Genomic DNA, 15457 nt, shown 5'->3' on the forward strand with positions numbered 1-15457 from the left:
CTGATGTAAATCAACAAATTATTGCATTACCTGACGTGGTAACTACCACGATGCATTGAGTTGATGTTTAAATTAGTCACACTAATGTATATGTTGACTACAAGATTTTTGTCCTGTAAACAAGTATGTTTATTGGTATAACAAGTAGAAGCAAAGTTTATCGTGGTAGAACATTTTTCGCAAACATTGTTGGAACACAAGGTGTGGAACTGTTTTAGATGTTCTATGGGAATGCAAAATATTTGTAAATTGAAAAAGAGTATATTTTTCTGCATTTCGGGAGAAGTATATCGTACGGAGAATGAAGTCCGCCTTTGTCTCATTGCAAGTTTTGATGGTGAACGAATTTCTAGTCGTTTGCAATAGCATTAATACTTTCAAAAGCTTGCCAGTCCATTTGTTGGCTACGTTTGCTCAGCCATTATATATCACAGAGTTCAATACAGTTCCGAGACAGCGCTACAAGTTTCACAATATAATTTTTTTGACACTAGTTGGCGTTGGATGTCTGGAGCTGGTTTAAAACATTCCTATCATGGTTGGAACGCCAAAGTGTAAACATTTCTGAACAAATTTTATGTGCATTTTAAAATAAAAAATAATCAAACTATGAAATGGTCATTGCTTTTGAAAACTTTGGGCGAAAAAATGTAGCTTGATTCGGCAACAGGTTTCTGAGATACAGTTGATCAAAGTTGCATTTTTGCCGTTTCTATCGTAATCATGCGAAATCGAGAATATTGTTGCGTGACGTCATACAAGGAGCTTCAGTCGTAAGGGAGCTGCCAACGAGGCTTATGCATAGGAATGACCAGCGAGGTCAATGCCTGATATCAATTGCATGATAACTTTATCAGTTGTTTTGGCAAGGTCAGTCAAACGGCCGATCCATACCTCAAGAAAAAACCTTATTGGGATTCGTGACTAGGGTAACCTGGGTTCGGATTCCGTTGCGGACAAAAAAATAAAAAAATAAGAAAAAATGGTGCAATTCTATACAAACAAATTCCTATGTGATAAATGGCTAAGAAGAATTTCTACTTAGGCATCACTCTTTGAATAGTTTTTTTTATCTAGAGAAGTTTATTTTTAATTTCAAATGTATGCACTCGAATTTAAATTTATGTGAGACATAAGTACTAAAATTCAGAAAAAAATGATTTTCAGTCATGAAGTTTTTAATGTAGTTCCAAAGGCCTGGAAAGGATTCGAAACTAACCTTCTCATTGATCAAACACTCTTTTAGCGATGCGAAATGACAAAAGTTGTTCGTTATCTTTTGTCAAAAGAAGGTGATTGCTTATCCCACGTATTAAGTTTACAGTTAATGCTATGCAAAGGCCTCGAACACTATGTTTGTGAACAGTCTGAATTGTGTGAAGCCTTCTATTAGCACTACTAAAACACATTTAGATAAACGTGTGTGGATAAGCAGGCGGCTAAGTCGCAGATAAAGATCAAGACGTTCCCAATAAGGTCGTTGATTCGTTGCTTTGAACGTGATGCAATATAGGTCGTTCGACATGAAGGTGATTTGCACACAGCGATCATTAACTGCACTCAATCCAAAACCATACATGGAAGTAACGTATGGGATATAGCTCGAGAAAATGTCAAAAATGACTACAGGAATCAACCTGTACAGGTCGGTTTATTTCAAAACCACACAAGCAAAAGCAATCAACTAGCTGTAAAGTTAAATATTGTTTGACCTTGTTTTTACAAAAAAAATTTCAAAGTTAACAGTCTTCAGATGATCATCGACTCGAAGATTCCAAATTCTGTTAATTCAAGTTCGTCCATTTCGAATTAACAAAACGTGCAGTAAGATGTCGCATATGACAGAAAAGCTTTATCACATAAGTTAAAGTTTTATCATATAAGTTACAATTTTTTTGCTAAAAATTAGAATATTTTTCACAAAATTTGCATTTAAATTTTCTGTCCAGTGTGAGTTCGAACGTGTGTCCTCAGATTGCTTGATTGATTGAAAGCTTTATTACAAATCCTGCGTTTAAATGGTTTCTCTCCAGTGTGAATTCGTTGATTGATTTTTATTTCTGAACAAGTTTTGAAACATTTTTCGCAAATATCGCACCTGAAAGGTTTTTCTCCTGTATGAATTCGAACGTGTGTCGTTCGAGAGCTTGATTGACTGAAAGCTTTATTACAAATCCTGCATTTAAATGGTTTCTCTCCAGTGTGAATTCGTTGATGGATTTTTAATTTTGATCCAGTTTTAAAACATTTTTCGCATACATCGCATCTGAAAGGTTTTTCTCCAGTGTGCATTCGAACGTGTGTCGCTAGATGGCCAGATTGATTGAAAGCTTTTTCACAAATCTTACATTTAAATGGTTTCTCTCCAGTGTGAGATCGTATGTGTATTGTTCGAGAGCTTGATGTAGTGAAAGCTTTATCACAAATGTTACATTTAAATGGTTTCTCTCCAGTATGAATTCGAAAGTGCTTCTTTCGAGAGCTTGTTGTAGTGAAAGCTTTATCACAAATGTTACATTTAAATGGTTTCTCTCCAGTGTGAGATCGTATGTGCTTTGTTCGTTTATCTGTATCAATAAAAGTCTTATCGCACATGTTGCACTTGTAAGGTTTCTCTCCAGTATGAATTCGTTCGTGTACCATTCGATGACTTGATGTACTGAAAGCCTTATCGCAAATCCTACACTCAAATGGTTTCTCTCCAGTGTGAATTCGTTCGTGTACCATTCGATAACTTGATGTACTGAAAGCCTTATAGCAAACACTACACTTAAATGGCTTCTCTCCAGTGTGAATTCGTTGATGGATTTTCAATTCTGAGCGATTGTTGAAACATTTTTCGCAAACATCGCATCTGAAAGGTTTTTGTCCAGTATGAGTTTGAAAGTGCCTCGTCCGAGAGCTTGATGTACTGAATGCTTTATCACAAATATTGCACTTGAACGGTTTCTGTCCAGTGTGAATTCGTAGATGTGTCTTTAGATAAGACTTCTGAGTGAAAACCTTAGAACATAACGTGCACTTATAGGGATTCATTCTGTAAACTTTTTCAGAGCAATATTTTAGAACATTTCCCTCTTTAATTCTCCTTACGTCTCAGATGTTGTTTGATTCGTAAAAAGTTCTTCCACTGTGAGAAACAGAATTGCCACTAACCATAATTGAAGGTTTAAATCGATAAAATTTGCTTCTACTTGCTATAGCAATAAATATTCATGTGCGCAGAACAAAATCTTGTAGTTAAATATACATTAATTAATTAACAGCAACTCGCTGCTTTGTTGTTGATTTCCATCAGTTAAAATAAATAGTTTTGGTATTCATAGTTCCAAATACTAGGTATCGAATTATCAAAGGCTTGTTTCGAATTACCAAACCGACCACGTTTAAAGATGACTGTTTTCTGTCAATCTCCTGTTATAATTTCATATACCTCCACATGCTTCCCACTTACTCTGCTAATCTTACTAGTCGTTGGTTCACACAGTTCCCTGTGCGATTTTCACATAGTTTCGTGTCTTGTTTGTCACGAACGCTGCAGCTTTGCTGGACAGGAAGTTATTGACACTTTACACTCATTTAGCACCACGGCAGCATACAGTTGTCTTTGTGTTCTGTAGTAATAAATCAACCACACGTTTTGCACGGACAGCAATGTTGCACCGCTATAATTTGTACACATTTTATATCAGTTGTTAACACACGTGCAAATTTATCATAATTTATCTGTTGTATATTTGTGTCTATTCATGCATATAATTGGGTTCTCGTCACGTGTGTTTACAATAAAATATTTGTAATCTTTTTGAATTATTTGATACACGTTTCTAAACGGCACAAATATATATATATTAAATTATATGGTATAATGGAAAACACTTGTAAGCACAACATATCACAGGAGTAATATAGACCAATTGTGATTTAATGCAGTAATTACCCAGAATCATGTTTGACCGAATTATTAATGTTAACACTCAACACTCCGTTTAGAATGTATAACTGTGGTTATCAAAATCCTCTTTACATCAATGTAGAAACAATTCCGTATAACTTCGTTGAAAATTATTCATGCATGTCAAGATAAATGAAGTCAAACTTAAAGTGTTTCCATGGCAAGCTTTATATAAGAATTTTTTATACACTGGAGGTACAACATTACCCTGCAGTTCTCGCAGCTAAGTTTTAGTCATGATAGGAAACCCTTCTACACGATAACGGAAACATCCGGCCTGGAACGTAATGCAAGCTTTATCCGTTCCAGTGATCGAACAAGGCACATTCTGACTCATACTGATGAGAATCCATTCAAGTGCGCAATTTGTTAAAACTTTCCTTTTTTTAACAAATTGCACAGTTGAATTGTTTCCCTCCAGTGTGTGTCAGAATGTGACTTGTTCGATCACTGGAACGGATAAAGCTTGCATTACGTTCCAGGCCGGATGTTTCCGCTATCGTGTATTTGATTTCCTATCATGACTAAAAACTAAGCTGCGAGAACTGCAGAGTAAATTTGTACCAATCTGTTTTCGAAAGTTCCATGCATTTTAACAAGCCTTACAAAAACGCGTTTATATACATTGAAAACTATTGCAAATATATATTGCACTGGTATTGAATTGGGTGTTAACATTTAGCTCTATCAGTTACCAAACAGTTTCGTTTGGCCATAGTGCGCCTTACGGTGGTTCGTGTCTGTTGTTTGCTAGTATAGGGTAACCAGCTGATCAACGTGTACCGAAAGGTACCACAAAGCGGAAATCAGTGTGCACACAAGAGTAAAATCTAGCACAGTGCCAACAACTGCACTGATGAGACCCTACAGGTCTGACCACTGTTGTCCTGGAGCATGCTGATGATCGTGGTATAAGTTAAAATACCAAAATTATTTTGCCGAAATGACAGTCGCGTCGAAACAGTGCATGTATACCCTGTCTGCAGATCTCATAGACTACAAACATTTCACTGTAAACACACGTGACAAGAACCCAATGACATGCATGAATGAACACAAATATAGGCAGTTAGATTATGAGAAATTTGCCACGTGTGCTAACATCTGACATAAAATGTGCCAAATTAAAATTGTGTAACAATGTTGTGTTGGCAAAAAAACGACTCATTTGAATGTTGAACAATCACCCCATGCTTTTATATAATCCGCACAACACATGTGGCTGATCTATTACTACAGAACACAAAGACGCTATGCAAGCCGTGGTGATAAATGAGTGTAAAGTAATTATAACTTCCTGTCCAGCTAAGCTGCAGCGTTTGTGACCGGCATGACACGAAACTATGTGAAAATCGCGCAGCAAAATTATGTGAAAATCGCGCAGGGAAGTAAAGTTTACAGTTAAGATATGAAAGGCTTTGATAATTCGATGCCTAGAACTTGGAACCATTAGGTACCAAAACTAACAATTTAACTGATGTAAATCAACAAATTATTGCATACCTGACGTTGTTCCTACCATGAAGCAATGAGTTGATGTTTGAATTGGTCGGAATAATGTTTATTTTGACTACAAGATTTTTGTCCTTTGAACGTATATACTTATTGGTATAACAAGTAGATGCAAGTTTATCGTGGTAATACCTTCAATTGTGTTTCATGGTAATTCTGTTGCATCACAGTAGAAAAAACATTATCCGAATCATAAAACAAGAAATAATGAAGGAAATGCAAACAAAACATGTAAAGCTGTTCTGGCACAAGTCATCGAATGTTACACGAACGAATTCATACTGGGGAGAAACCTTACAAATACAACATTTGTGATAAAGCTTTCAGTACATCAAGCTCTCGAACGATACACTTTCGAAATCATACTAGAGAGAAACCTTTTAGATACGATGTTTGCGAAAAATATTCCAAAACTCGTCAACAATTGATGGTCCATCAACGATTTCACACTGGAAAAAAACTTTTCGATGTAATATTTGTGAAAAGGTTTTTAAAACTTTTGGAGGATTGCGAAAAGACGAATTCATACTGGAGAGAAACCATTCAAGTGCAAGATTTATGATAAAGCTTTCAGCCAATCGAGCCATTTAAAAAAACACGTTCGAACTTACATTGGAAAGACCATTTAAATACAACATTTGTTAAAAATATTTTAATTATCTCCATCCATTAAAATTCCACCACCGAATGCATACAGGTAATAAACCATATTATTGTAAGATTTGTTATGAAACTCTCACTGAAATCAAACAATCAAAGAATACACGAGCAAATTAACTCATATGGGAGAAAAAAACTTGAACTGTAGCGCATGTGATAAAGCTTTCTGCAGTTTAGTCTCTTACCCAAATCACATTGTAACACAAGGAGTGGAACTGTTTAAGATGTTCTGTGGGACTGCAAAATATTTGTATATTACAAAAGAGTATATTTTTCTGCATTTCGGGAGAGGTATAGGTATGTATAAGTTTTGACGGTGTACGAATTTCTAGTCGTTTGCAAAAGAATTTATACTTTTAAAAGGTTGCCAGTCCATTCGTTGGCTGCGTTTGCTCAGCAATTATATATCACAGAGTTCAATACAGTTCCGAGACAGCGCTACAAATTTCACAATATAATTTTGTCACTAGTTGGCGATGGATGTCTGGAGCTGGTTTAAAACTCTCCTATCATGTTTGGAAGGCCAAAGTGAACACATTTGTGCAGAAATTTCATGTAAATTTTTGACAATTTTTCCTTAAAGTGCATGTGAAATGGAAAATTTTATTAAAAAATAATTAAACTATGAAATGGTCATTGCTTTCAACAACTTTTGGCGGAAAAAGGTAGCTTTATACGGCAACAGGTTTCTGAGATACAGCTGAACAAAGTTGCATTTTTGCAGTTTCTATCGTAATCGTGCGAAATCTTCAGTCGTAAGGGAGCTGCCAGCGAGGCTTATACAGGTGCACAACTAGTGAACAAGTGCAACATACGGATTTTGATTGTTTATTTAAAATGCAAACAAAGGGCGGTTGTTTTGACCTATTAGGTCTTGTTTAGTTTCTTTGTAATGAAAACTGTTGCTGGGACAAGGTGCTTTTGTGGTCAAACCATATGTGATGTCATCTTTTTTAAGTCTTAAAATCAAGGCATTGATGATTGCTAATATCAGACATAAACTTTTCAAAAACGTCAATTAGTACTCATTGAAGCATTTTCGTTTTGTCCACTCCCGGCAGAAAATAAGTAATTTAATATTGGAGCTGGCAAACATCGCCGTGAAAAACAGAACAAACGTACTGAAACTATATGGTGCTTAATTAGTTGTAGTTTAAGTACAATATTGGTATAAAATCCGCTACAATCAACTACTAGTGTACAAATTTTAGAGATTACAAATATTATGAAATCATCCACTGAGGTTAAAGTAATGACATGACACATCAGAGTAACATATTTTTGTATCATGACACAGCTTGACCTTTGTGGTACCCTTATTTGAAGGTCGCCCTATGTTTGAAACTATTCGATATCAACAATATAAGACGATTTTCCTATGCAAACAATGCATTTTTTACATTGACGAAGAACCGAAATACTTTGAAAATATGTTTATTGTGGATGTAACTTTAGTTTTACGCAAAATTGCCATGGCCAAATACACCACCAAGGAAACATCCGGCCTAGAACGCAATGCATGCTTTATCCGTTCTGGTGATCAAACAAGGCTCATTCGGATGGAGACACAATGGAGAGAAACCATACAACTGCGCAATTTGTTCAAAAATACTTCTCTTTTTACTGCCAGGCATAGTAATTAATGGGAATTGGTCTTCTGGCACTTAAGTTTCTAAAGTGTTTATTTGAAACCGACTTTTCGTCTACCATTCGTCGAGATTTCTTCAGGGTTATGTCAACAATAATCCACCAAGCCCACAAACACCAAAAACGCAAGAACTACGTTAAAAAAACACAAGAAAAAGGGGGAATGGAAAACAGTGGCGCCGCTTGTATCGTCACGTGACCAAGTGTGTAGCTGGGCGTATCACTTACAACAAGTTGTTATAAACCCCTGGAAAGTACACACATTGCTCCTTGTCATTCACGCAATGGTTGTTCTTTGGATGTTGAGTGTTTCCAGGAATAGACGTTTTGTGTGGTCCTTGGCAATAGCGGATGATGAGTGTATGGTGTCCTTTGACGTGGTGTCTCTTTTCACCAATGTGCCAATATCGGTAGCTGTTACTAATGTCATGGCACGCTTAGAGGTTGACAATAACCTTGAGCAGTGCATGTTGCTATCCTGTGAGGATATCGCAGAAGGGAAGAAATTATGTTTAAATGCCACCTATTTTTCCTTTCACGGTGTGTTTTACCAACAGGTGTTTGGTACGGCAATGGGTTCTCTTATCTCTGTGGTAGTGGCGAATGTAGTAATGGAAACAATCGAGGATAAGGCACAGTTGTTCCTTACCCACATTAACCGTGTGGAAGATTCCATGAAATTTACTTTAGAAAAGGAAAGGGGTGGTACACTACCATTTATGGATGCAGAGGTTATCCGTGATAAGAATAGGTTGATTAGCACTCGAGTGTATCGCAAGCCGACGCACACCAATCAGTACCAGTCGTTTAAGTCGGCACATCCGATATAGCATAAGACAGCGGTAGTGCGGTCGCTGATAGAAGGAGACGAGGCTCTGGTTTCCAGATAAGAAGACCATGAAAAAGAGGTGAAGTTCATCAAGAATGCACTGCGGAAGAATCTGCATCTGTCATGGATGTTTGGAAGAAAGCCCGCGGTCTAGCCACAAGAAACAGCGCCAACTACCGGTACGATCGTTTTGCCATACGTTCTTATTTTAACCACCTGATAATTTCAACACAAAAAGATCTCTCCATACTTTCTCTAGAGCAACTACATCGGCCAAGTTGTAGCACTTTGCGTTTTCTTCAATGCCTGATATCAATTGCATGATAACTTTATCAGTTGTTTTGGCAACGTCAGTCAAACCGCCTATCCATATATCAAGAAAAAACCTTATTGAAATTCGTGACTAGTGTAACCTGGGTTCAGGTTCCGTTGCGGACAACAAAATAAAAATATAAGAAAAAAAGGTGCAATTCTATACAAACAAATTCCAATGTGATAAATGGCTAAAAAGAATTTCTACTTAGGCATCACTGTTTGAAAAGTTTTTTTTATTCTAGATAAGTTTATTTTTAATTCCAAATATATACCCTCGAATTTAAATTTATGTGGGACATAAGTACTAAAATTCAGAAAAAAATGATTTTCAGTCATGAAGTTTTTAATATAGTTCCTAAGCCTGGAAAGGATTCGAAACTAACCATTTCATTGATTAAACACTCCTTTAGCGATGCGAAAGGACAAAAGTTGTTCGTTATCTTTTGTCAAAAGAAGGTAATTGCTTATCCCTCGAATTAAGTCTACAGTTAATGCTACACAAAGGCCTCGAACACTATGTTTGTAAACAGTCTGAATTGTGTGAAGCCTTCCATTTGCACAACTAAAACACATGCAGATAAACGTGTGTCGATAAGCAGGCGGCTAAGTCGCAGATAAAGATCAAGACGTTCCCAATAAGGTCGTTGAAAAATAGAAAGAAGCCAGGAACAAAATCCTCTGTCGAAAAACACCAGAGACCCCACTACCTAAAGGGAGCAGATGGGTAGCAGGTACAGTGCTTATAATTCCGGTCGACAACTTGGTTCGGATAATTAGTCGCGTATCAGAATCAGAGCCCGGTGTGGAGTCATAGCATACTCGGGTATGCAACACCTATTTAGTTTAAAAAATCTGAGACGCATTAGACGTAATGTTTCCAATTTTGTCTCAATGCTGCAACCAAGCATGAAGTCTAACCACCTGTTTTTTTTTCAATTTAGATCTTTGCGTTATGTGCTGACATAAACGCAATGTTTCCTGCCTTTCCATCTAATAATTTATCAGTGTTTTGAAACTATATGGGGTTACTGATATTTGATTCGTTGTACAAATTCAGTTGTTGTTATTGAGTGAAATTGGAAAAATAAAGCTTATGTCAACAACACATGCCTTTTTCACAAAATTTTGGATCAGTCCTAAAAGTTCTCAGTAACCTGCGCGAAAATATTTTTCACCTTACGTCTGTTAAATTAGCTGTTCATGCAAATAAAAAAGAGGTCGCACAAAGCCTGACAAAACTCCAATTAATAGTTTAATTATTTTTCAATTTAATTTCCATGTCACGTGCACTTTAAGGGAAATTTCCAATGATTTATGTAGTAAAATGTACATGAAAACTAATGACAAAAAATTATATTGTGCAAATTGTAACGCTGTTGTGATGGAAACGAATACTTTTAGAATTTTTCCTGAATACGACATGTGGCTTTGAATATCGGCTTGGTGAGGTGATACATTGAACTCTGTGATATATAAGCAAGCGTAGCCAACAAGTGGCCTGGCAATTATTTAAAAGGATTAATTCCATTGCAACGGCTAGAAATTCGTTCACCAGCAAAACGTGCTTTGCGACAAAGGCGGATTTGGTCAATCATTCTATATACGTTATAACTCTCCCAAAAATGCAGAATAATATCCTTTTTCAGAATACAAACATTTAGCAGTCCCCTAGAACATCTAAAACAGTTCCACTTCTTGTGTTCCAACGTGATTTGTGTAAGAGACTAAACTGCAGAAAGCTTTATCACATAGGTTACAGTTGAAGGTTTTTATCTCCAATATGAGTTTGTTCGCCTTTTCTTTAATTGCTTAAATTCAGTGGAAGCTTTTTTACAAACCTTACAATCATATGGTTTGATACCTGCATGCGTTGATGGTGGAATTTCAATAGATGGAGATTTTTGAGATACATTTGACAAATGTTGCATTTAAATGGTCTTTCCAGTGTGAGTTTGATAGTGCTTCGTTAAATGGCTTGATTGACTGAAAGCTTTATGGTAAATATGATTCGTTACATATGCTAGCAAGCTTTAGAACAGTTTTGTTGCATTTGCCTCTGTATTTTTCTTGTTTGTGATTCAGATAAAGTTTTTTCTTCTGTGAAGCAATATAATTGTAAAGAACCCTAATTGAAGGTATTACCACGATAAACTTTCCTTCTACTTGTTATACTAATAATTATACTTGGGCACAGGACAAAAATCTTGTAGTAATTTCATATATCACCACATGCTTGTTACTCTTCTAGTCGTGCGTTCACACAGTTCCCTGCGCGATTTTCACATAGTTTCGCGCCTTGTCGGTCACAAACGCTGCAGCTTTGCTGGAAAGGAAGTTATTATTACTGCACACAGATATAGCACCACGGCTTGCATAGAGTTGTGTTTGTGTTCTATAGTAAAAGATCAGCTACATGTGTTGCACGGATTATCTGAATGCATGGGTTGATTGTTCAATATACAAATGTGTCGCTTTTTTGCCAACACACCAATGTTGCACAATTGTAATTTTACACATTTTATGTCAGTTGTTAACATACGTGGCAAATTTATCATATTCTAACTGTCGTATATTTGTGTCCATTCATACATATCATTAGGTTCTCGTCACGTGTGTTTACCGAGAAGTATTTGTAATCTATGAGAGCTGCAGACAGGTTGTACACGCACTGTTTCGACACTACTGTCATTTCTGCGAAAAAATTTTGGTATTTTAACTTATAACGCGTTCATCAGCATGCTCCAGGCAAGCTCTGTGCAAAATTAAAAAAATCGTCTGGATCGGAAAGGTTTGAAATGTTCGCCTGTATCAAGCGACTACACCACTATCAGCTTGATGTATGATCGCATCCAAATTTACAAGTTATGTTGTCTTAACGTGTACCTTGTATGAACAAAAATAGTCAGGAATGATAGCATAGAGATGATAAATTTACATTTGATATTTTTGGATAGTCATTGTGTTCTAATTTGTGTATATAACTGTGTTTTTGGGTGCGAAATATCTTTGAGTTGACAAGTTGTTGATTGCTAATTATCTTGTGTTTTGTTTCTGATAAATCCCTTGAAGTTGTGTAGAGTCTTGCGTGAAATATATTTAGTCAAAAAATATTATTTCGCCTAAATGACAGGAGTGTTACGACCTGCAAGGTCTCATCAGTGCAGCTGTTGACTGTGGCACTGTGCTAAATTTTACACTAGCGGGCACACATATTTTCACTGTGTGGTACCTGTCCGGTCAACGTCGATCTGTTGGGTACCCTATACTGAGTACCAAACAACAGAGACGAACCAACGCACTATGGCCAAACGGATCTGCTTGGTAACCGATAGTGCTAAAGGCTATAACCTAATTCAATATATGTGCAATATATGTTTGCAATAGTTTTCAATGTTTAGACACGCGTTTTTAAAAGGCTTATTAAAATGCATGGCAAGATAAATTAAGCCAAATTAGAAGTATTTTTTAAGATACTTTCTATAAACTTTCCAAAACAGATTCATACAACTTTGCTCTGCAGTTGTCGCAGCTAAGTTTTAGTCATGATAGGAAATCCAAATACACGATAACGGAACATCCGGCATGGAACGCAATGCACGCTTTAACCGTTCTGGTGATCGAACAAGGCACATTCTGACTCATACTGGAGAGAAACCATTCAACTGAGCAATTTATTGAAAAAGTGGCAATCCAAATAGATACGTTTGAGAAGAATTGAAACTTGGCCAAGAATTAAAAATCTAAAATACATGTAATTGATACAGGGGAAAAACCATATCAGTACAAGATTTGTGATAAGGTTTCCATCCTTAAGCAATCGAACGAAACACGAACGAACTCACAGCGTAAAAAACTCTTGTATGTGTATCCCATGTCATAAAGCTTTCTGCAATTCAGGGCCTTACACAAGTCACACAAGAACACATGGCATAAGAACACAACACTTCTAGATCGCTAAATCGAGGCAGTCGAAAAAAGACGACGTCTAGTTATACTGAAGAAATGTTCCAACACAACTTTTTGACGTTTCTCAAATATTTTCGCAAGGTTTTCATCTTAATGGTATTTTTCCAGTGTGAGTTATTACATGATTTGTTTGATTTCTTGATTCGCTTGAAGCTTTATTACATGTGTTGCACTTAAATGGTTTTTCCCAATATAATTTTGTCTGCAGATTTTGAATTACGACGAGGGTCGGAATAGATATTTATAAATTTCGCATCGGCATGGCAACTGTCTATTATGAAATCGGACGTATCTATTTAGATTGCCACTTTGGCTTTGTTTTAACAAATTGCGCGCTTGAATTGTTGCTCTCCAGTATCAGTTCGAATGAGCTTTGTTCGATCACCAGAACGGATAAAGCGTGCATTGCGTTTTGAGCCTGATGTTTCCGTGATCGTGTATTTGAATTTCCCATCATAAATAAAACTTAGCCGTGAGAACTGCAGGGTTATGTTATATCTCCAGTGTGTATATGCCCTCAATTAAGCGGTGAACAACAATTTGTAGAAAACTTTCCATAAAACACCTGAAGTTTGACTTAATTTATTTAGTCATGCATGAATGATTTTTGACTACGTTACACGGAATTATTTCTACATTGATGTGGAGATGATTTTGATAACAACAATTGTACATTCTGAACAGAATGTTGATTGTTAACATTAATAATTCGGTCTAACATGATTCTTAGTGATTACTGCAATAAATTACAATTGGCCTATATTACTCCTGTGATATGTTAGACTTACAAGTGTTTCCCACTGTACCACATAACTTAATATTTTTTTGGGCCTTTCAAAAACGTGTAAAAAATTATGACAAAAAGATTACAAACATTTCACTGTTAACACACGTGACGACAATCCAATGATATGCATGAATGAACACCAATATACAACAGTTAAATTATGAGAAATTTGCACGTGTGCTTACAACTGATATAAAATGTGTACAAATTATAGCGGTGCAACATTGCTGTCCGTGAAACACGTGTGATATATTACTACAGAACACAATACCAACTGTATGCAAGCCGTGGTGCTAAATGAGTGTAAAGTAATAATAACTTCCTGTCCAGCAAAGCTGCAGCCTTTGTGACCGGCAACACACGAAACTACGTGAAAATCGCACAGGGAACTGTGTGAACGAACGACCAGTAAGATTAGCAGAGTAAGTGGGAAGCATGTGGAGGTATATGAAATTATAACATGAGATTGACAGAAAACAGACATCTTTAAACACGATTGGCGTGGTAATTAGAAACAAGCCTTTGATAATTCGATACCTAGTATTTGGAACTATGAATACCTTAACTAATTATTTTAACTGATATTAATCAACAATAAAGCAGCGAGTTGCGGTTAATTAATTAATGCGTATTTAACTGCAAGATTTTTGTTCTGCGCACATGAATATTTATTGCTATATCAAGTAGAAGCATTGTTTATCGTGTTAATACCTTCAATTATGGTTAGTGGCAATTCTGTTGCTTCACAGTGGAAGAACGTTTTACGAATCAAACAACATCTGAGACGTAAGAAGAATTAAAGAGGGAAATGTTCTGAAATATTGCTCTGAAAAAGTTTACAGAATGAATCCCTATAAGTGCACGTTATGTTCTAAAGTGTTCACTCAGAAGTCTTATCTAAAGACACATCTACGAATTCACACTGGAGAGAAACCGTTCAAGTGCAACATTTGTGATAAAGCATTCAGTACATCAAGCTCTCGAACGAGGCACCTTCAAACTCATACTGGACAAAAACCTTTCAGATGCGATGTTTGCGAAAAAAGTTTTAAATCTTGCTCAGAATTGAAACTCCATCAACGAATTCACACTGGAGAGAAGCCGTTTAATTGTAAAATTTGTGATAAAGCTTTCAATCAATCTAGCAATCTAACGACACACGTTCGAATTCACACTGGAGAAAAACCTTTCAGATGCAATGTATGCGAAAAATGTTTCAAAACTTGTTCAGAATTGAAAATCCATCAACGAATTCATACCGGAGAGATGCCGTTTAATTGTAAAATTTGTGATAAAGCTTTCAATCAATCTGGCAATCTAACGACACACGTTCGAATTCACACTGGAGAAAAACCTTTCAGATGCAATGTATGTGAAAAATGTTTCAAAACTTGTTCAGAATTGAAAATCCATCAACGAATTCACACTGGAGAGAAACCATTTAAATGCAGGATTTGTGATCGAGCTTTCAGTCAATCAAGCCATCTAAGGCTACACGGTCGAACTCACACTAGAGAAACCATTTAAATGCAAAATGTGTGATAACTATTTAAATTGTAGAACAGACCTTCAACTGTAACGTATGTGGTAAAGTATTTTTGTCAATGGCAGCGTCTTACCGCACGTTCTTTTGATTCGAAATGGACAAACATGAATTAACAGAATTTGGAATCTTCGAGTCGATGATTCATCTGAAGACTGTTAACTTTGACAATTTTTTGTGAAAACAAGGTCAATCACAGTCGTGCAATATAAATACTGATGACTTCTGTTACGATGCATGAAC

The 15457-nt window shown here is 36.3% G+C and overlaps 3 protein-coding genes across 3 annotated transcripts in view; 2 read left to right on the forward strand and 1 right to left on the reverse strand.

The window, feature by feature from the left end:
* Nucleotides 1-1932: 1932 nt before the first annotated feature.
* On the reverse strand, nucleotides 1933-3036 carry LOC145906965 (uncharacterized). Its single transcript, XM_082994411.1, has one exon. It carries the CDS (start codon nucleotides 3034-3036, stop codon nucleotides 1933-1935), a length of 1104 nt encoding a protein of 367 aa, XP_082850537.1.
* A 5022-nt stretch (nucleotides 3037-8058) lies between these two features.
* On the forward strand, nucleotides 8059-8604 carry LOC145906966 (uncharacterized). The gene has a single exon (XM_082994412.1). It carries the CDS (start codon nucleotides 8059-8061, stop codon nucleotides 8602-8604), a length of 546 nt encoding a protein of 181 aa, XP_082850538.1.
* A 5910-nt stretch (nucleotides 8605-14514) lies between these two features.
* Nucleotides 14515-15457, forward strand: part of LOC145906967 (uncharacterized) — a 65960-nt gene continuing 65017 nt past the window's right edge. The window contains exon 1 of the mRNA XM_082994414.1: nucleotides 14515-15188. Coding sequence (XP_082850540.1) covers nucleotides 14515-15188 — 674 coding nt within the window. The remainder of the gene's footprint in view (nucleotides 15189-15457) is intronic.

Source organism: Ascidia mentula, chromosome 6 (genome assembly GCF_947561715.1).
Source record: "Ascidia mentula chromosome 6, kaAscMent1.1, whole genome shotgun sequence".
Taxonomy (NCBI): domain Eukaryota; kingdom Metazoa; phylum Chordata; class Ascidiacea; order Phlebobranchia; family Ascidiidae; genus Ascidia; species Ascidia mentula.

What these genes read in the sequence shown, in the direction of transcription:
- LOC145906966 (XM_082994412.1), top strand. Translation starts at nt 8,059, where the DNA reads ATGGTTGTTCTTTGGATGTTGAGTGTTTCCAGGAATAGACGTTTTGTG.
- LOC145906965 (XM_082994411.1), bottom strand. Translation starts at nt 3,036, where the DNA reads ATGAATCCCTATAAGTGCACGTTATGTTCTAAGGTTTTCACTCAGAAG.